The following is a 21,798-nucleotide window of genomic DNA, read 5'->3' as shown; positions in this document are numbered from 1 at the left end:
CTGCCCAAATGGCTTCCTGCTATGGAGGAGAGTGATTGGGCCCTTACCTCACCTGCCTTCCTGATTCAAAGAAACTTGCCGCTGGCAGGACTGGGCCCAGGAGCCCCATTTGCCAATCTCTTCTCTTCCTGGGAGTCTGGAAAAGGTTGTATAGTTCTCACGCTTTCAAGGTGTAGAAGACAGTATGGAGAATAAGAGAAGGATGTTTTATAGTCCTCTGTTTCACTGCCTTCCCTATGCCCATGGAGCTGTCCCAAAACCCATCCCTCAGTATTTGTTGATGCCAAAGACACGAACCCCATGGAACTGGGGCAACTTCGGCAGCAGTACACTGAGCAATGAGGCTGTGTTGATGAGGAAGTGAGCAGCATCATACTTGGTATAGAAGCTGGCCAGGAGATAGCTGGGGAGAGAAAAAAATAGGGTGAGTGAGGTTGGCCTTCCCTATCCATATTCTTTTTTTTTTTTTTTTTTTTTTTTTTTTAAAGAGACAGTTCTCACTATGTTTCCCAGGTTGCAGTGCAGTGACTATTCACAGGTGTGATACGTGCAGTACAACCTCAAATTCCTGGGCTCAAACAATCCTTCTGCCATAGCCTCCCAGGCAGCTGGGACTCCAGGCATGCACCACAGTGCCCTGCTCTTTCTCTTCTATTTTAAATGACCAGTTTTACTGTATATTTACTGTTCTAGGTTATCTAAAACTATTCCAGCTATATCAACAGCATTTACTTTGGGGTTCAGGAGATAGCACCTTTAACTGGAGACTATAAGTCAGTACCTGTTAATTGCTAATGACATGGCAAATGACGGCTGAAGCTATTTCAGTCTGTATGACTGTTAAGAGTCCTCTTTGCTTCCACTCCCTACAGTGTTTTTGAAGATTACTATCAGTTCTGCCTTGATTTACTTATTTTGGCAGTGTAAAATCATTTGGTTTTATTTGGCACTTATCTTTTCTAAGTCTTTTCATTTCCTTACTACCAAGGAGGCAGCAAGGAATGCTTGATTACAGCATTGACTTCTACATTTTACTGCTCTCTGTAGACTTAGAACTAGTATACCTTAATATCTTCAAAGGCTTTTAGATGGGTAGTCTGTTTTTTAACAGCTTCCCTATGGGCCTTTCTACCTGGCTCTTGGAGCTCTTTCTAACCCAGCATATCCTCATTTCCCCCATAGACTCACAGCACAATAGGAGAGATGCTGAGGAACTTGCGGGAAGAGGTAAACTGGAGCCCATAGTCCATTTGCTCCCAGTGTGTCAGTAGCCGAGCCTTTCCTTGGTCAGGAGTCTCAAAAGGTGTCCCTTTCACCGTATGAAGGAAGACATACATAGCCTGGGAACAGGGAAGGTGGCAGTGTGAGGGGCAGAGAGTAGTTCTTCAGTCAAAGAATTATGTTAAGATCCCAAAAGGAACACATAAATCCCCAAACAATTGGTGATTTTATTTTGCTTTTGGTCGGGAAACCCTGGGGTGGGTACAAGGCCGCGGTTTAGTGCTCACCAGGTTATGGATGACGTTGGTCAGGGTCCAGACAACAGGAATGCTGAAGAAGGGGATGCTGAGTAGAACCACATGCAGCAGTCCTACCAAGATGATGTAGGCCAGCCAGATGCCTCGGCTATTCATCACTCGAGTGTTGGGGTTTACTTCGCTGTGCGCCACCCCCACATTCATCCTAGCCATAATGGGGGATCAGGCAGGAGTCCAACTCAGTTTTTTCTCAACCCCTCTTTGAGCTTTCTCCCAGTTGTCTCTCAGATAGCCCCAATTCCCTGAACTCTATTGGGAATGAAGAACTTACCCATCACGCAGAAAATAAAAACTGAAAACTTGGGGAAAACTTTAAAAGACAAGAAGAGTCCTCACTACATTTTAGAGACATAGTCATTTTTGCTCTGATCTTTACACTTCAACTGTAACATGAAGGTGTACGTAGACTTGGGGCACTCCCTTCAGTGAGCGAGGGAAATAGGAGTATCTGACTTTCCTGAAGAAGTTAATAACCATAAAGAGGTCACGCACACCCAGTATTCCAGGAGAAAGTCATGGAATCATCAAAGAACCACTAAGAAGGGATGACAGAGTAAAGCTCACTCTGGTCCCCACTTTGTTCTCTGGGGCTTGTCCACCCTCTCACACCCCTCCGTGGCATGTAAGCAGTCAGCATCCCCATTACTTCTCTCAAGCGTGGGGCACGACAACAACTTGCCCACGGCTTCTGGACTGGGTTCGGAAGGGACCTGAGCTCAACGCCTGGAGAGATGGAGCCTTGGCTCTGACTCCAGGGGCGGCAGTGATTATCTGAACTCGGTTCTTTAAAATTGTGGTAGCTCTTAAGCTGATGATGTCTGGTTAGAAAGCCGCTGTTGCCCGCCCCAGCCCCATCGCCAGTTCCTTAAGCCCGCCCCATGCTCCTCCCAGCTTCCTCCTCACGTTCGTCGGTATTTTCAGGGCTCCCTTCAGCGCTCCCCTCTCAATATTTAGGTCACCGCTTCCTCGGCGCCCCTTTCCTCTCCCACCATTTTTCCTCAGCAACCCTTACGGTCTTTACAGCCCTACCTGCCAGCTCAGATCCCCGTCCTGGCTATGGGCGCAGCGCCGGCTACCACACCTGAAGTCTCCAGGAAGTAACGCCTCCCCGTCTGCCCCTTTCCTATTGGAGGAACACAATCAGCGCTGCCACCACCCATTGGTTGGTGATCTGTAATGCAGATGCACAGTTGGTTGCCATTTCTGTCGTTCGCAAGATACAGTGCCCGCCCCTTTCCCTGTTCCACCTTTTGAAAGAGGTGGGGAAAGCTGCCTAGAGAAGTGAGAACGACGTCAACTGTTGACCAATGGGAAGAGTTGATGGTATGGCGTGGGAGCAAGAGTGACAACGATTGGTCGGTCTTGCATCTCTACGCCTAAGGCGGGAGCTCCTGGAGGCGGAGGCAGCGGGTGGGGGCCTAGTGGAGTGAGGGGTAACAAGATGGCGACCGAAACGGTGGAGCTCCATAAGCTGAAGGTACAGTGAATCGGGGAAGGGCTGAGTTGGACTTTTCTAGGAACTGAATTCTACAGGGTGGCTTGCGCCTTCTCCTACGTGTTGTCTTTGCAGCCTTTTCCACTTCGTTTTTCGGCTCCCACTGTAGCTCTTTTGTGCCACCCTTCCACACTACGCCTTCCCTAATTTTCCATTTCTCCTCACGGTTTTACTGCTATATTTATTTGTTATTTCTGCTCCCTTCATCGTTGTATCGTCCGTCATCCTTCCCCATCGGGTTGTGTAAGTGCCTTCTACCTGTTATACTCCTCGTTGCTTTTCAGGGCTGCATTACGTCAGTTCGTCCCTCCTTTTTGCCCCATGTCGGACCCAGGATCCGTTTTTCTTCCCTGGGATGATGTTTCCAGTCTGTCGTTCGAAGCTGAGATTCCCCTGTTAGCAAATGGTGGCATTTTTGTGTATTTCTCTCTAAATAGGTCCCAGACACTCAGAAAATACTTCCACTCCCCTTTTCTAGGTGGGATTATGCCCCCAGGCCGAATTTTGAAACCAGGGAGAGGCCTCTCAGAAAAGATCGGTCTCGCCTTAGAAGCCTGGGATTGAGGAGACCTTGAGAATAGTAAAAGTACAGACACCTCTGATTTAAAAGTTTTCGAGTTCTCTCACGCGGCTCTCGGCCCGCCGGCCTTCCTCACACACCGTCTCCTACCACCATAGAGAACTCATACCTGCAATATTTGGGAAAAACAGTTCCAAGGTTAAGATTATCTCTTTTCCATTTCATATCTCGCATGGGCCCTGCATCTCCTGGTGTTACCATTGGCTGACACTGAATCACAGAAGCTGTTTTAAATTGTCTTGTGAGAATCTTGGTAGTTTTCTCACACCTAGATATATAAAAACGTTAAAAATATATTAAAAAGAAGAAAACTTTAAAAAGTATTTTCTTTTAGGGTAAATTAAGATAATCTTGATTGTGGTTTCACAAGTAGTTTTCTCATTACATGTTTTGGACAAACCAGGCTGATATAGCTGAAACTGAAAAGTGATCCTTTAAAGCTTGAAGAGTTTTTTTGTTTTGTTTTGTTTTTTGTTGTTGTTGTTTAAGAAAGCTTAAGGGTAGTAAGGGTAGGGAGAGGACCCTTCTTTAGTCACTTATTAGTTGACTCCAATTAGTCTTTCTGTGAAAGCTGGTGTTTTCTTACTCTTGGATTCTAAACTCTATTAGTGGATTTTTGTGTTATTCTGGAGTTATTGTTAACTTGATGGTACTGAAATGCATTGATTATATCAGTGGTCTCCTGATATTGTGATGAATAAAAAAAAAAAAATTGAGCAATCATCTCCACTTTGTGTATATATTCTGTACTTATAGAAATTGTATACTTCCATACTGTTATAAAACATACACAGAAAAGGAATTTTTGAATGAGATAAAAAGGAACTGTGAATAGAAGAGCTAATATTTTTTTCCTATTTGTCCTATTTTTGAAATCCCTGGAGTAAGTCACCAGCTGCCTGATGACTTACTTACATTTATAGATTGTGTTGGTTTATGGAGTTCCTCCTTCCATCAAATCTGTATTTGTCAGGTCTATATTAAATTTGTATTTGATTGGATAAGTAACTTTTACATAAAGTCCTCTGACCTGATTTTAGTGTTACAGTCTAAGAGAACATTAGGCACTCTTGACAGCCTAAAAAGAACTCGCTCTTTAATCACATTTGCTTGTCTTTGCTTTTTCTCTAGAGCACTTCTTAACCTTTTGGAGGTCACAGATATCTTTGAAACTCTGATGAAAGGTATGGACCCTCTCCCCAGAAAAAGGCATGTACACATATTTTGCATGCAGTTTGAGGGGCTTCATGAAACTACCTTGTAGCCCTGAGGAGTCCATGGACCTCTGGTTAAGAACTCATGCCTTTGGCTGGGCGTGGTGGCTCACACCTGTAATCCTAGCACTTTGGGAGGCCGAGGTGGGCGGATTGCTTGAGGCCAGGAGTTCGAGACCAGCCTGGGCAACATGGCGAAACCCTGCCTCTACCAAAAATGCGAAAATTAGCCAGGTGTGATGGCAAGTGCCTGTAGTCCCAGCTACTGAGGAGGCTGAGGCACAAGACTCGCTTGAGCCCGGGATGGAGGTTGCAGTGAGCCGAGGTGGTGCACTGCACTCCAGCCTGGGAGACAGTGAGACTCCATCTCAAAAAGAAAAAAAGAACTCATGCCTTTGATTCTGATTTTTAGGGCAGTTAGTTCCACTGGCGATCTTGATGCAATGATCCTGACTTCTGGGTTGACTTGGGGTTTTATTGCCTTTGAAAAAAATCTTGGCTGGGCCCAGTGACCCACACCTCTAATCCCAACTCTTTGGGAGGCGGAGGCCAGGAGTTTGAGACCAGCTTAGGCAACATAGTGACACCCTGTCTCTACAAAAAATTAAAAAATTAGCTGGGCATGGTGGCGCACGCCTGTAGTCCCAGCTCCTCAAGAGGCTGAGGTGGGAGGATTGCTTGAGCCTGGAAGGCCAAGGCTGCAGTGAGCTGTGTGATAATTGCTCCACTGCACTTCAGCCTGGGTGACAAAAGGAGACCTTGTCTCAAAAAAAAAAAAAAAAAAAGAAAAAAATATCTCCATTGTCATAAAGAGATTTTGGGCTTTGGTATGGAACTTCAGGGGAAGGGAATACCTTTGAAGCAGGAAGGAAACATAGTATGTATCTGAGTTGATATGTAATGTCATATCAACAGCAAATTTCTGAGGATTTTGTAGAAATGCATTTTTTTTTTTTTTTTTTTAAATTGAGGATGGGGTCTTGCTCTGTCACCCAGGCTGGAGTGCAGTGGCAAGATCTCGGCTCACTGCAACCTCCGCCTCCCAGGTTCAAGCGATTCTCATGCCTCAGCTTCCTGAGTAGCTGGGATTACAGGCACGTGCCACCGCGCCTGGCTAATTTTTGTATTTTTAGTAGAGACGGGGTTTCACCATGTTGTTGGCCCGGCTGGACTTGAACTACTGACCTCAGGTGATCCTCTTGCCTTGGCCTCCCAAAGTGCTGCGATTATAGGCATGAGCCACCGCACTTAGCCCATTCTAACACATTTGGAAAGAGAGATTGAACTGTGGATGAAAATGGCTTGAGCTGTAACAGTATCAGATATCCAGTCAAACATCAGAAAAGGAACTATTGCAGAGGAGAGGAGAAAGCGGTAGTAGTGTCAGAGTGTTGAGAATAGTGAGACATTTGTATTGGAAAGTGAAGTGAGGAAATACATTAGTGGTTGAAGATAGTTTGGAAAGGAAAATAGGTAAACTATAAAGGTAAATCAAAAGTGATGTTGAAAAGGGCTTTCTAAGTTGTATAAGGAATTCTGGCCTTTGTCATGTAATAAGTAGGGCTGGGAGCCTTTGGAAGTTTGAAAGGAAGAGCTTGATGTGATCAGCTTGTATTCTGTTGGCAGATAGGATTTGTAGGGGGAGTGATTTCACCACTTAGATGTTTATTTTCAGAGTCATTCCTCTGCTTAAAACCTTCAAATTATGTCCCTGCCAGTCTCTGCGGTATAGTTACTAACACTTCAACTACTGCGGCCTTATTTTATTTCATTTCTTCAGAATGATTGTCTTCATCAGTTGCTAACACTTAGCATTTATTATGTGGCAAAGCACTGTTTGAAGCCATTTGCATGCACTGATTTAATTCTCATAATAACCCTATAAGGTAAATACTTATATTATCCTCATTTGAAAATCAGAAAAACTGTAGCTCAGAGAGAGTAACTGAGTAACTTGCTTTGGTTGCACAGCTAATATGTGGTATATTAAATCCAAGCAGGCTGGGCGTGGTGGCTCACGCCTGTAATCCCAGTACTTTGGGAGGATGAGGCGGGTGGATCACCTGAGGTCGGGAGTTCGAGACCAGCCTGACCAACATGGAGAAACCCTGTCTTTACTAAAAATACAAAATTAGCTGGACGTGGTGGCGCATGCCTGTAATCCCAGCTACTCGGGAGGCTGAAGCAGGAGAATCGCTTGAACCTGGTAGGCGGAGGTTGCGGTGAGCCGAGATGGCGCCATTGCTCTCCAGCCTGGGCAACAAAAGTGAAACTCCGTCTCAAAAAAAAAAAAAAAAAAAAATCCAGGCATCCTGTCTCCAGAATTCCTGTTCTTAATCATTGTACACTGCTTCTCCTTCTTACCTCAACCCAGAACCTTCACATATGCTGCAGTTGGAGTTTTCTTTTGGCTGTAGTACTTCTGCCAGCCTTCCTCCCTAACACCTTTATCTAATTAATTACTACACCCCTTTCAGGTGTTTCACTCAAATATTATTTACCCAAGGAAACTTTCTCTGTTCTATCCACACACATGGTCAGGCCACTTTTTATATAGTTTCATAGGACCCTGTATGTTGTTTAAAAATCAGCTGAACATGCTGGGCGCAGTGGCTCATGCCTGTAATCCCAGCACTTTGGGAGGCCGAGGTGGGCGGATCATGAGGTCAGGAGTTCAAGACCAGTCTGACCAACGTGGTGAAACCCCATCTCTACTAAAAATACCAAAATTAGCCAGGCCTGGTGGCGTGCACCTGAAACCCCAGCTACTCGGGAAACTGAGACGGGAGAATCACTTGAACCCGGGAGGCAGAGGTTACAGGACCTGAGATCGCGCCATTGCACTCCAAGTCTGAGCAACAGAGTGAGACTGTCTCAAAAAAAAAAAAATCAACTAAACACTATCTGATCATTGATTGGCTTGTTCCCTCCCTGCAAGATTATAAGCTCTGAATGGGAAAGGACTTTGTTTTGCTCATGATTATTTGCCTGTATCCAAGATAATACTTGATACACAGTAGGCGCTCAATAATGATTTATCGAGTGAATAAGCATGTCAAGAGTTCAAAAGAATGGGAATGAATTTGAAAGACATTTAGGATGTAGTAGAATTTCAAGTATTTATAGATCAGTTAGATATGGGAAGATTGAAAGATGACTCCAGGGTTTGGGCAGTGATACCTTTAGTCTGGGTTGGAGGAGAAGAAGCCAGTTTTGTGCAGAAGAGATAAGTTCAGTTTGAGGCTTAGGTGTCTGTGGGACATCCACTTGGAGATGTCAGGTAGTCAGTTGGAAACGTGGGTCTTTCACTCAAGAGCTGAAAGCTGATGATGCAGACTTGGTTTATTCAGAAAATATGGAGCACCTGCCATGTCCCAGTTACTGTGGGTGCCAGAGATACAGCAGTGTACAAGACAAAATCCTTGCTCTCATAGAGCTTGTATTTTACTGAGGGAAGGCAAAATAAAAAGTAAAATTTATGGTATGTCAAATGGTGATTGATAAGGCACATAGAGAAAAATAGGAAAAAGGAATAGGGAGTACAATGGGAAGGGTATTGTAATTTTAAATAGGGTGACTGGGGAAGGCCTCATTAACAAGGAGATGATTACAAAAAGACTTTAAGGAGGTGAAGGAATGAGCTATGTGCAAAGTGTTAGAGGAATAGTACAAGACCAGTTTGGCTTATCAGAGTGAGCAATGGTAATAAGGTAATGGTAGGGGAGGGCAAACTTGTAGGACCTTTTAGGTGATAGGATTCAGCCTTTTACCCTTAGTGAGATAGGAAACCAGTGGATGATGTTTGACTAGAGGAGTGACATGTTCTGACTTAAATTTTCAAACGATCACTGTTACTTTGTTGAGAATAAGCTGTAGTGAGGCAAGGGCTGAAAAGTTTTGACAATAATCTGTATGAAAGAAAGACTAGAGTAGTAGCGTTTGCAGTGGTGAGAAGGGTTTGATTCTGGATATATTTTAAAGATAATGCTGATAGACTTTGCTGCTCATTGAGATCAGGAAGTGAATTAGCCTTTGATATAAATGGAATGACAAGAGGCGCAAAGAAGGAATCTTAGTGAATATTTACAGGTTTGGGTGGAAGAAGAGCTAGCAAGGAGGCTGAGGAGAAAAGAATGAAGGAAAGAAGTGCCAAGACTTTGGCAGTTAATATTGGGCATAAATGAGAGACACTTGAGCTGGTATATTGGCCTACTGTTTACAAGCTGTGGTTTGTTTGTTTTTTGAGACAGTGTCTTGCTTTTTCTCCCAGGCTGGAGTGTAGTGGCATAATCAGGGGTCACTGCAGCCTCAGTCTTCCTGGACTCAAGTGATCCACCTCAGCCTCTGCTCCCACCCAGTAGGTGGGACTACAGGGGCACACCACCACACCTGAACTGTGTATTTTTAAATTTTCTGTAGAGACCGAGTCTCCCTGTGTTTTCCAGGCTGGCCTCAAACTCCTGGCTTTGAGCAATCCTCCCACCTCAGCCTCCCAAAGTGGTGGGATTACAGGCATGAGCCACCACATCTGGCCAAGCTGTGTGATATTTAAGCAAGTTATTGAATTTCTTTAAGCCTAATTGTAATACCAACCACTTAGGTTCCTTGTAAAGATTTTGAGTTCCTATCATATATGTTATAGGTGATATAAAACATTTCTGCCTTCAAAGAATTTACAACTATACATTGACATAACATGAAAAAGATGATTTTTTTTTTTTTTTTGAGACGAACTCTTGCTCTGTCACCCAGGCTGGAGTGCAATGACGTGGTCTCAGCTCACTGCAACCTCTGCCTCCTGGGCTTAAGCCCTTCTCCTGCCTCAGCCTCCCGAGTAGCTGGGATTACAGGTGCCTGCCACCATGCCCAGCTAATTTTTGTATTTTTAGTAGAGACAGGGTTTCACCATGTTGGCCAGGCTGGTCTTGAACTCTTGACCTCAGGTGATCCGCCCGCCTTGGCCTCCCAAAGTGCTGGGAATACAGGCGTGAGCCACCACGCCTAGCTAACATGAAAAATATTTCTGATAAAATATTTTAATCAAAATTTGGCCGGGTGTGGTGGCTCACACCTGTAATCCCAGCCCTTTGAGAGGCCGAGGTGGGAAGATCACCTGAGGTCAGGAGTTCAAGACCAGCCTGACCAACATGGTGAAATCCCATCTCTTCTAAAAATACAAAATTAGCTTGGCATGGTGGTGCGTGCCTGTAATCCCAGCCACTCGGGAAGCTGAAGCAGGAGAATTGCTTGAACCGGAGAGACGGAGGTTGCAGTGAGCCAAGATTGTGCCACTGCACTCCAGCCTGAGTGACAAGGGCGAAACTGAGTCTCAAAAAAAAAAAAAAAATTCAAGATCAGTTAATTAGAAGAAATCACAGGGCAAGCTGGGCACGGTGTCTCATGCCTATAATCCTAACCAACACTTTGGGAGACTGAGGCAGGAAGATCACTTGAGCCCAGGAGTTTAAGAACAGCCTGGGCAACATAGTAAGACCTCATCTCTACAGGAAATCAAAAAATTAGTTGGCTGTGGTGGCACACACCTGTGGTCCCAGCTATATAGGAGGCTGAGGCAGGAGGATTGTTTGAGCCCCAGAGGTCAAGGCTGCAGTGAGCCATGATCACGCTGCTGCATTCCAGTCTGGGCAACAGAGCAAAACCCTGAGTCAAAATAAACATAAATAGAAATCACAGGGCAATGCATGATTAATGTCAAATGTATTATGGGGGTAAGTTGATATGTCCTTTCTCTGTGGGTTGGATAGGTAGAATAGAGAATGCTTTATTGACCTTGAAAAATAAGATTTAAAATATTTTTTGAATGGGTAATCATGCACAAGTTCACAAAAGAGTATATGGTAAAAAGTTTCTTTCCTACACTTTTCCCGAACTAGCTTCCTCTTCTCAGATTCAACCAGTGTCAACTTACCTGTTTCTTCTCCAGACATCTTGTTTATATACATTATACAGAGACATGTGTGTATTATTTTTTACATTAATGTTAGTGTCCTATATAGAATGTTCTATAACTTTTTTTTTTTTTTTTTTTGGAGACAGGGTCTCCCCTCTGTCACCCAGACTGGAGTGCAGTGGTGTGATCATGGCTTACTGTAGCCTCAACCTCCTGGACTCAAGTGATGCTCCTGCCTTAGCCTCCCGAGTAGCTAGGACTACAAGTGTGCACTACCATGCTCAGCGAGTTTTTTGTTTTTTGAGAGACAGGGTCTCACTGTGTTGCCCAGACTGGTCTTGAACTCCTAGGCTCAAGTGATCCTCCTTTGTTGACCTCCCAAAGTACTAGGATGACAGATGTGAACCACTATGCCTACCTAGCTGTTTTTTTTTTTTGCTTATTTTCTTCTTGGGACAAGGTCTTGCTATGTTGCCCAGGCTGGAGTGCAGTGGCATGATCATGGCTCATTGCAACCTCAGCCTCCCAGATCCAAGTGATCTTTCCACCTCAGCCACCTTAGTAGCTGGGACTGTAGGCACATGCGACTATGCTCGGCTGATTTTTTTTTTTTTCTTCAGTAGCCTTACTGAGATATAATTCATGTACCATACAATTCATTCAGTATACCTGTTAAAATATTTTTTGTTTGTTTTGAGACAGAGTCTCCCTTTGTCACCCAAGCTGGAGTGCAGTAGCATGATCTCAGCTCACTGCAGCCTTGACTTCTTGGACTCAGGCCATCCTCCAGCCTTAGCCCCTCCAGTAGCTGGGACTACAGGCGCATGCCACCATGCTTGCCTGTTTTTGTATTTTTAGTAGAGATGGGGTTTCAACATGTTGCCCAGGCTAGTCTCGAACTCCTGGACTCAAGTGATCCGCCTACCTCCAGCCTCCCAAAGTGCTGGAGTCAAAACATTTCAAATCAAATCAAATCAATTTAGAAAAATGGAGTAAGATTTTGTGTTAGTCCTATTTTAAGTTTTAAAAGGTTTTAGTTCTGCTAATTAATTGTGCTGAAATATGTGCAAAAAGAAATGACATCATTTTCAGCTATTTTATGTTTTTATTAATCTTTTTTCTTTCTTTCTTTCTTTTCTTTCTTTCTTTCCTTCTTTCTTTCTTTCTTTTCTTTCTTTCTCTTTCTTTCTCTCTTTCTCTTTCTTTCTCTCTTTCCCTTCCTTCCTTCCGTCCGTCCGTCCGTCCTTCCTTCCATCCGTCCTTCCTTCCTTCCTTCCGCCATCTTTCTTTGCCAGGTATCACTGTGTTGCCCAGGCTGGAGTACAATGCTGTGATCACAGTTATATAGCAGCCTTGACCTCCCAGGTTCAAGCGTTCCTCCCACCTTGGCTTCCCTAGTAGTTGGGACCACAGGCATGTGCTACCTTGTGTGACTAATTAAAAAAAATATATATATATTTTTTTTAGGAACAGGGTCTCACTCTATTGCCCAGGCTGTTCTTGAACTCCTGGGCTCAAAGCTGTCCTCCTGACTCAGCCTTCCAACGTGCAGGGACTACAGGCATGAGCCACCATGCCCAGCCTCTGTTTCCCTTTTAAAATAATGTCCTAGTATATGAGAAGAACTCACTATATGACAAAAGAAGTCGTACAACGTTATATAAAAGCTGTATGTAGGCTGAGCTCAGTGGCTCACGCCTCCCTACAAATGATATATGTAAATGTTAAGTGATCTGTAAGTGCCGGGATTACATATGACTTTTATTTTCCTCTAAACTTTTCAGAATTTTCTAACTATTCTACAGTGAACATAATACTTTTATAATAAACTAACAAAAAATTTAAAGTGTAATTAAAATCAAATGACTTGTTCTCCAGAAAGTGGAAAGAAAATAAAGTATCAGCGTGAGAAAGAACAAGATTCTTTTAAAAAAAAAAATTTTTTTTTGGAGACGGAGTCTCGCTCTGTCACCCAGGCTGAAATGCAGTGGTACGATCTCAGCTCACTGCAAGCTCTGCCTCCCAGGTTCACGCTATTCTCCTGCCTCAGCCTCCCGAGTAGCTGGGACTACAGGTGCCCCCCATCACGCCCAGCTAATTTTTTTTTTTTTAATTTTTTGTATTTTTAGTAGAGACAGGGTTTCACCATGCTAGCCAGGAAGGTTTCAATCTCGACCTCATGATCCGCCCGCCTCGGCCTCCCAAAGTGCTGGGATCACTCCCAAAGGCGTGAGCCACCGTTCCCGACCAAAAAAACTTTTTTTTTTTAATAGAGATGGCATCTCATGGTGTTGCCCAGGCTGGTCTCAAACTTCTGGGTTCAGGTAGTCCTCCTGCCTTGGCCTCACAAGGGACTGGGATTGTAAGCATGAGCCACGGAAATCAAGATTCTTACTTAATAAAGGGACATTAAAAATGACTTATAATGTTATTTAAGGTATAGTTCACAGGCCTCTGCTGGTCCATGAACTAGCTGTTCCTGGTTAGTGGTGAAATAAATACAAAAATTGAGTGTAAGCTTTTAGAAAGTTTTACAGCAGTTTGATAGCACTGCGATATCCAAGTGTGTGCTCATTTTTGTAGTAATTGATTTTTATTGTTATTGCAAAAGTATTGCTCCATGACCTGATTGTAATGTTGTAAAAAGCAACCTTATCAGCCTATCTATGTAAAAGTACATTGAGCTGGGCACAGTGGTGTGTACCTGTAGTCCCAGCTGGAGTTTGGAGTGGGAGGATTAGTTGAGTTCAATAGTTTAAGTTCAGCCTGGGCAACATGGCGAGACCACTGTCTCTAAAAATAAATAAATAAAATAAAAATACATTAATTTGTGAAACTATGAAATCTGAGACCAGTGATTTAGTACTTAATAAATATAAAGCACTTACTAGCTGTCAGGCACTGTTCTAAATGCTTGATAGAATTTTTGATTTAAGGCCGGGCGTAGTGGCTCATGCCTGTAATCGCAACACTTTGGGAGGCCGAGGCAGGCGGATCACAAGGTCAGGAATTCGAGACCAGCCTGGCCGATATGGTGAAACCCCATCTGTACTAAAAATACAAAAATTAGATGGGTACGGTGGCGTGCGCCTGTAGTCCCAGCTGCTCGGGAGGCTGAGGCAGGAGAATCGCTTGAACCCGGGGGGCAGAGGTTGCAGAAGCTGAGGTCGTGCCACTGCACTCCAGCCTGACTGATATGGTGAGACTTCGTCTCATTAAAAAAACAAACAAAAAAATATATATGTATATATTTAGTAGAGATAGGGTTTCACCGTGCTAGCCAGGATGGTCTGGATCTCTTGACCTCAGGATCCTCTTGACCTAATGATCCTCATTATATATAAAAAATTTATATATACTTTTTTTTTTTAATGGCTTACACCTGTAATCCCAGAACTTTGGGAGGCCAAGGCAGGTGGATCACTTGCAGTCAGGAGTTCGAGACCAGCCTGGCCAACATGGTGAAACCCTGCCTCTAGTAAAAATAGAAAAATTAGCCAGGCGTGATGGTGGGCGCCTGTAATCCCAGCTACTCGGGAGGCTGAGGCAGGAGAATTACTTGAACCCAGAAGGCAGAGGTTGCAGTGAGCCGAGATCGTGCCACTGTACTCCAGCCAGGGCACCAGAAGAAGACTCCGTCTCAAAAAAAAAAAAAAAAAAATTTTTTTTTTTTTTTTACTTAATCTTCATAACAACCCTATGAAATAGGTACTGTTATTGTTCCTATTTCACAAGTAAGGAAACTGAGGCACAGAGAGGTGAAGTTATTCATATAAGGTTGCAAGTAGTAAAATTGGAATTCTAACCTAAGTAGTCTGGCTTCAGAGTCTATGCTCTCCAGTCACTCTGCAGTCATTTTTTTTTAAACAGGCTAAAGCCTTAAAAATAATTTTTTTTTTTTTTGAGACATAATTTCGTTCTTGGCATCCAGGCTGGAGCGCAATGGCACGGTCTCAGCTCCCTGCAACCTCTGCGTCCCAGGTTCAAGCCGTTCTCCTGCCTCAGCCTCCTGAATAGCTGGGATTACAGGCATGCGCCACCATGCCTGACTAGTTTTGTATTTTATATTTTAATTTTTATTTATTTTTTTGAGACAGTCTCACTCTTTCATCTGCTGGAGTGCAATGGCATGATTTTGGCTCACTGCAACCTCCGCCTCCTGGGTTTAAGCAATTCTATTGCCTCAGCCTCCTGAATAGCTGGGATTATAGGTGCCTGCCACCATGCCCGGCTAATATTTGTATTTTTAGTAGAGACAGGGTTTCACCATGTTGACCAAGTTGGTCTTGAACGCCTGACTTCAGTTGATGTGCCCACCTAGGCGCCCCAAAGTGCTGGGATTATAGGCGTGAGCCACCGCACCCAGCCTAGTTTTGTATTTTTAGTAGAGATGGGGTTTCACCATGTTAGCTAGGCTGCTGTTGAACTCCTGACCTCAGATGATCTGCCCGTCTTGGCCTCCCAAAGTGCTGTAACAGGCGTGAGCCACTGTCCCCGGCCTAAAAATAATTTTTAATGCGTGGTTACCTACCATGTTCCTCAGTAGAGATTGCTTTCGGCTTGTTGGGTTGGGCACTTCCGTTCGTAACATCCCCTCCTGTCTGCCCCACTCACTAAATGCTTTACCAGTCATTGTGATATATTTTAAAAATAGAAAAAACTCTCCACTCTTCATTATGAAATGTTTCCCTGGCTGAAAAATGTAGAGATGCAGGGAATACTCCATAGTTGTAAAATTTTTTGTCTATAGGAATCTGCCTTCTAGCTTCTGATTGGTCATAGATCTGTGCTTCAAAACAAAAAAGGTCATCTTTCAGACCAGACATCTATCTGTGTGTTGATCTGCATATAGAATTTCTGGAGCCTTTCTTTCCTGCTTGTTCTCCTGGGTCAGCATGTCATTGTGCTTCATAAAATAAGAATATAGAGCCCAGTAAGGCCATTACATCATTTATTATGGAGTCTATATTTCAGTTACCTATGACTTACAGGTAGCAAATCATACTGTTAACCTTCTTTGCCTAAAATTCTGAGGTCTTTATCCTTTGAGTTACTATTGAGCCAATCCTCACTTATCCAGTTTTTGTATAACTTAAGTTTTGAATCTAAGTGTAGGAATTTATATGTATACCTTATTCCTTCTAAATTGAGTCTTTGTTTTGGCTTGTTATTAGTCCTGAAGAAGTGTTTTTTTTTTTTCTTTTTTCTGTTTCTGTGGTGTTTTTTAAGCTTAGTTATGTCCGTAATACATCAATTCTCCTCCTCCTATTGTCTGTAAAATTGATGAACATAGCTTTTATATCTTTAGATAAGTTACTGATTTTAAAATCTTCAGCAGAACTCTAGGGTATGCCATTAGATATTTCTTCTCATTTTGAGATAGATCCTTTAATCAGTTCATTGTTGACATTAGCTAATGTATCTACTTGATTCTACGGTGGTTACATCTGTATGCATGTATATGGTAGATTGTAATAAAGGATCTGGGATAATAAGTGGTAAGGAGAATCTGCTTTTAGATCATTGGATTTTCTGCTTGAAGGTTCATTCTTCCAATATGCTGGCTGCCACAGTAATCTTTGGAATAAAACCTTTTTCCCCCTTAGAATATTTAGAAATAACGAGATTTGTGACAGTTAGTAGGTATGCAAATAGATGAAGTTTTTATTAAAGTGTGATGTTTATCCTTAGGCAGTTCCTCTTGTGTATTGAATATCATTAGAGGAAAATGGATCATCGTTGTGGACCTAGAGTCTTGGTAGAATTAATGGCAGTAATTTGGGATGGAACTTCATTTTCTTTTTTTCTTTTTCTTGTGGGAACTACCGTTTTATTCACTGGTGTTCATCCTGTTAACTAAGGAAAAGTTTTATTTTTTTCCCCTCAGCTTGCTGAACTAAAGCAAGAATGTCTTGCTCGTGGTTTGGAGACCAAGGGAATAAAGCAAGATCTTATCCACAGACTCCAGGCATATCTTGAAGAACATGGTGAGTACTTTGTGGAGGCAGAGTGATGTGAGTGAGGGGATTTTCAGGCTTTGACACTGAAAATATTTCTTTTTTTCTTTTTTAAGTCATTAGTGATGTAAGCTCTTAATTAACGGCATCAAGAAAACTCTTTTTTTTTGAGGTGGAGTCTCGCTCTGTTGCCCAGGCTGGAGTGTAGTGACGCAGTCTCAGCTCACTGCAATCTCCGTCTTCCGGGTTCAACCAATTCTCCTGTCTCAGCCTCCCGAGCAGCTGGAACTACAGGTGCACGCCACCACGCCTGGCTGATTTTTGTATTTTTAGTAGAGACGGGGGTTCACCATATTGGTCGGACTGGTCTAGAACTCCTGACTTCAGGGGATCCACCCGCCTCGGCCTTCCAAAGTGCTGGGATTACAGGCGTGAGCCACCGTGCCTGGCCATCTTGTACAACCTTCATCTCAGGTTGTACAAGTCCCCTCTCTAATTTTTATTTACTTATTCCCTTTTATTTCCATTCCTCGTTTCACTTCCTCCCCAACCCATTTAGGCACCCATTCTAATGTGTTTGAATGTATTTTTTTGGTTTTTTTCATGATAAAATATATAGTGTTGTTTCATAGAATGTTTTCATTTATATAATTGGTAATTATATAACTGGCCATAGCCTTGCTTTATTTCTCATTTCATTCACTAAGTGTTGTGTTTTTTTTAAATGTGTCCGTGTGGAATGTGACTGTGTAGTTATCTAGTCTGTTGATTCTAATTCCTGCATAGCATTCCATGATGGATAACCACACGTTTTACTTAATTCACTCGGTGACAGAAACATATTGCCACCAAGCCTCTGCTACTACAAGTGATACTACTTATAGTATACTATATGTATGTAATAGTATATAGTATATATTATGCTATGGGTTGAATATTATATATTTGAAATACTTGAGACCAGAAATGTTTCAGTTTTTAGATTTTTTTTGGATTTTGGAATATTTGTGTATATATGTAATGAGGTATCTTGGGGGTGAGATGCAAGCCTAAACACAAAATTCATTTGTTTCTTATCCATATATTTGAAAGTAGTTTTACACAGTATTTAAAATAATTTTGTACATGAAACAAAGTTTTGACTGTGACCCATCGCATGAGGTTAGGTGTGGGGTTTTCCACTTGTGGGGTTGTATCAGCCTTCAGAAAGTTTTAGATTTAGAAGCATTTTAGGTTTTGAATTTTCGGATTGGCGATGCTTGACCTGTAGGGTATAGTATACTATATTCTATATACTAATAATATATAGTATATTATTATGAACTACTTATTTCATGCTTTTAAGTTCCTGTGAAAGTTTTTTTGGGGTATATGCCCAAGAGTGGTATTTCTAATTAATATTCATACATATATACTTAATGTGACTAAGGACTCCCAAATTGTTTTCCAGAATTGCTCTATAGATCTACAGTCTCATTACTAGTACATAAGGGTTCTTGTATCTCCACAAACCTAAACTTGGCACTCTCCTATCAAGTGGCCTAAGTTTTGCTAATTTGTTGGCTGTTTTATGTTCTCCATGAAAAAAGTTTAAACATTTCACAATTCTTTTGTTTCTTCTTTGCCCATTTTTCTATTGAGGTTCCCATAATTTGCTTGTTGGTTTGCAGACATTTCTTTTGTATCCTAATAACTATTCTTTTGTTGGTTTTAGGCACAAATATCTTCTTTGGCTGTGCAGGGTGGTTCATGCCTGTAACTCAGCACTTTGGGAGGCTAAGGTGGTATGACCTCTTGAGGCCAGGAGTTTGAGACCAGTCTGGACAGCATAGTGAGATCCATCTCTAAGAAAAATAATAGAATTAGCTGGGTGTAGTGATGTGCACTTACAGTCCTACCTACTTGGGAGGCTAAGGCAGGAGAATCCCTTGAGCCCAGGACGTGGAGGCTGCAGGGAGCTGTGATTGTGCCACTGCACTTCAGTCTGGGCGATAGAGTAAGACTCTGTCTCAACAGAAACAAATATCTTGTCATTTGTCTTTTAACTTTCTTTGTGCTATCCTTAAGTAGAAGTACTTAGTTTTGAAAAATATTCAGTTTTTCACCTCTTACTTTTGCTTCTGAGTTGTTTTTCTTTTAAACAAATCTTTCCCCACCACTAAATCTCAAAGATACTTTTCCACATTACTTTTTTTGTTTGTTTATTTTTCAAGACTGGGTCTTGCTCTGTCACCCAGGCTGGAGTGCAGTGACATCATCTCAGCTCACTGCAACCTCTGCCTTCCAGGTTCAAGTAATGTTCTCACTTCAGCCTCCCTAGTAGCTAAGACTATAGGCACACACCCCCACACGCAGCTACTTTTTAAATATTTTTTGTAAAGACGGGGTTTCACTGTGTTCCCCAAGCTGGTCGCTTGAACTCCTGGGTTCAAGGATCCACCTGCCTCTGCCTCCCAGATTTGTGGGATTACAGAGAGCCACGGTGCCTGACCCCACATTACTTTTAAAATTAAAATTAATTCTCTAGTTTGACTTCACATTTAGTTCTTCAGTCCAACTGGAGTTCAGATTTGTAATTAATGTTAGGTAAAGATCTGGTTTTGTCTTCTCCAGATGTAGCAGATTTTATGTGCATCAATTTCTGCCTTCACTATTGGATTTTTTGGGGGAAAGCAAAGTGATTATAATTTTAACCTTGGTAAGTGATCAAGATGGTTTTGTAGCAGGGCTTGACCTAAATATTTTAATATTCTTTAGCTGAAGAGGAGGCAAATGAAGAAGATGTACTGGGAGATGAAACAGAGGTGAGTTGGATAGAGTAAGGTTAGTCTCTGGTCTGGTAATATGACACTGCTTTGGCCACATTGCTTTAACATCAGTCATTGGAAGACTTAGATATAAATTTATTAGGGGATCATAAGATGGGTATGAAGGTTCTGAGAGACTGGTTTATTTTGGAGTTCTGATGTTCTTCTATTTATAGATATTTATTGTTTAGATTTATGTTAACCACCTTGTTTCATTTGGTTTTAGGAAGAAGAAACAAAGCCCATTGAGCTGCCTGTCAAAGAGGAAGAACCCCCTGAAAAAACTGTTGATGTGTAATTATCTCTTTTTTATAATCTGAGTACAGAGCAGGCAGCTCTTTTTTTTATTGTGTTTAATGTTTAACTCTGTTTACCTCTTACATGTTCCCATTGGCCTTTTCATTTCTGATTAGGTCATTTTTTGTTTTTTAGAAGGGACTGCTTCAAAGTACTTGGTCCCAGTGAAACAAAACAAATTGTCTCTGAGTTATGTAATAGGTAATTAGGACAAGGCGACTTCAAGCCCAGACATAGCTTAATTCTCCTAGCCTTTGTTGTTCTTTTGTAGAGTCACTATAATAGATTATTCTGTTACTCTATAGAGAATCTGTACAATTCTGTATACAGTGTAAAACTGTATAAACTCTGTTAACTCTTTTTTTTTTTTTTTTTGAGACAGGATCTCACTCTGTTGCCCAGACTGGAGTGCAGTGGCGTGATCTCGGCTCACTGTAACCTCCGCTTCCCAGGCTCAAGCAATTCTCCTGCCTCAGCCTCCCGAGTAGCTGGGATTATAGGCATGCGCCACTACTGCCCGACTAGTTTTTGTGTTTTTAGTAGAGACAGGGTTTTACCATGTTGGCCAGGCTGGTCTTGAACTCCTGACCTCAAATGATCCACCTACCTTGGCCTCCCTAAGTGCTGGGATTACAGGTGTGAGCCACCATGCCCAGCCCATTCTCTTAACTGTTTATAAGAGTTTTGCACTTTTCTGTAAAAGTGTAAAACTTAGGCCAGGCACAGTGGCGCATGCTTGTAATCCCAGCACTTTGGGAGGCCGAGGCATGTGGATCACGAGGTCAGGAGTTCAAGACCAGCCTGGCCAAGATGGTGAAACCCTGTCTGTACTAAAAACACAAAAATTAGCTGGGCATGGTGGTGGGCACCTGTAACCCCAGCTACTCAGGAAGCTGAGTCAGGAGAATTACTTAAACCTGGGAGGTAGAGATTGCAGTGAGCTGAGACTGTGCTGCTGCACTCCAGTCTGGGAGCCAGAGCTGTCTCAAAAAAAAAAAGTGTGAAACTGTATATAAGGAGTTTTGTAAGGGAGGAAGGTGTTGGGTAGAGGTTATGTTTCTGAAGTAGCACTCTGTTCTCTCTTGCTTTCTGATCTACAGTGGAGGAGGGGAGGACAAAGTGCTAGAATGGAAAGTAGATCTTGATTTATTTAAACTGTTCCACAAGGGTGATGCTAAACATCTTTAATTTGGGACTTTTTCCACAAATATCTGGTCATTTTGTGTATTACAGCACATTAAGAACAGTTGAGTCGGGCTGGGCGCGGTGGCTCACACCTGTAATCTCAGCACTTTGGGAGGCCGAGGCGGGCGGATCACGAGGTCAGGAGATCAGGAGGGCGAACACGGTGAAACCCCATCTCTACTAAAAATAAAAAAAAAAAAATTAGCTGGGCGTGGTGGCGGGCGCCTGTAGTCCCAGCTGCTCGGAGGCTGAGGCAGGAGAATGGCGTGAGCCCGGAAGGCGGAGGTTGCAGTGAGCCGAGATCGCGCCACTGTACTCCAGCCTGGGCAACAGACCGAGGCTCCGTCTCAAAAAAAAAAAAAAGAACAGTTGAGTCCTAAACTTTTAACATTTTTGTTCCTCATAGCTGTGTCAGTGCATTTAATTATAAAAGGCAATATATTTACAAGTAAAAAGTCAGTACATAGTGGAGTATATCAATTAAAAATTAAGTACTCTTTGTATCCATTCTCATCTGACTTTACTGAGGTTTTTAGAACAGTACATACTTTTGGAAGATTTTATATGGGTCTGCGTGTGTTTATGTGCATACGTATGTATGTGTATATATAGATACACCTGTACACACACTATGTACACTCTTGATTTTTTTCATATCTGGAAATTTCTTTTTTTTTTTTTTTTTTTCCTAGAGGTTATAGGAAGGGATGAACAGAGATGACAGACAAGACAAAAAAGGTTATGAGAGAATTCCTCCCGGGTTCACGCCATTCTCCGGCCTCAGCCTCCCGAGTAGCTGGGACTACAGGCGCCC

General features: G+C 42.5%; 2 protein-coding genes across 4 annotated transcripts in view; one reads left to right on the top strand and one right to left on the bottom strand.

The window, feature by feature from the left end:
* Window positions 1-185: 185 nt before the first annotated feature.
* Window positions 186-2,771, bottom strand: ORMDL2 (ORMDL sphingolipid biosynthesis regulator 2). 3 transcript variants are annotated; one of them, XM_011969976.1, is made up of 4 exons: window positions 2,568-2,771; window positions 1,509-1,683; window positions 1,189-1,340; window positions 186-403 (listed from the first exon to the last, which is right to left on the bottom strand). In XM_011969976.1, exons 2-4 carry the CDS (start codon window positions 1,680-1,682, stop codon window positions 268-270), a joined length of 462 nt encoding a protein of 153 aa, XP_011825366.1. In that variant the 5' UTR covers window position 1,683; window positions 2,568-2,771; the 3' UTR covers window positions 186-267. The 3 variants fall into 3 exon arrangements, with proteins under 3 accessions (XP_011825366.1, XP_011825368.1, XP_011825367.1); XM_011969978.1 differs by having other exon boundaries at window positions 2,551-2,602; XM_011969977.1 differs by lacking the exon at window positions 2,568-2,771 and adding an exon at window positions 2,262-2,351.
* A 159-nt stretch (window positions 2,772-2,930) lies between these two features.
* SARNP (SAP domain containing ribonucleoprotein) overlaps window positions 2,931-21,798 on the top strand; it is a 23,979-nt gene continuing 5,111 nt past the window's right edge. Inside the window, exons 1-4 of the mRNA XM_011969979.1 lie at window positions 2,931-3,015; window positions 16,626-16,725; window positions 19,453-19,499; window positions 19,729-19,796. Of these exons, the coding sequence (XP_011825369.1) occupies window positions 2,980-3,015; window positions 16,626-16,725; window positions 19,453-19,499; window positions 19,729-19,796 (251 nt within the window). The 5' untranslated portion in view covers window positions 2,931-2,979. The remainder of the gene's footprint in view (window positions 3,016-16,625; window positions 16,726-19,452; window positions 19,500-19,728; window positions 19,797-21,798) is intronic.

This window comes from Mandrillus leucophaeus, unplaced genomic scaffold, assembly GCF_000951045.1.
Source record: "Mandrillus leucophaeus isolate KB7577 unplaced genomic scaffold, Mleu.le_1.0 Scaffold922, whole genome shotgun sequence".
NCBI lineage: Eukaryota > Metazoa > Chordata > Mammalia > Primates > Cercopithecidae > Mandrillus > Mandrillus leucophaeus.
Note: the sequence above shows the minus strand (reverse complement) of the source record. Positions and strands in the feature narration are given on the sequence as shown.

Bases quoted from the DNA above. Each gene is read 5' to 3' on its own strand.
- ORMDL2 (XM_011969976.1), bottom strand. From the start codon at position 1,682: ATGAATGTGGGGGTGGCGCACAGCGAAGTAAACCCCAACACTCGAGTG. The intron at 1,341-1,508 runs GTGAGCACTAAA...CCCTGTTCCCAG, and splicing joins CCAACGTCATCCATAACCTG to GCTATGTATGTCTTCCTTCA. The intron at 404-1,188 runs GTGAGTCTATGG...TTCTCTCCCCAG, and splicing joins AGCATCTCTCCTATTGTGCT to CTATCTCCTGGCCAGCTTCT.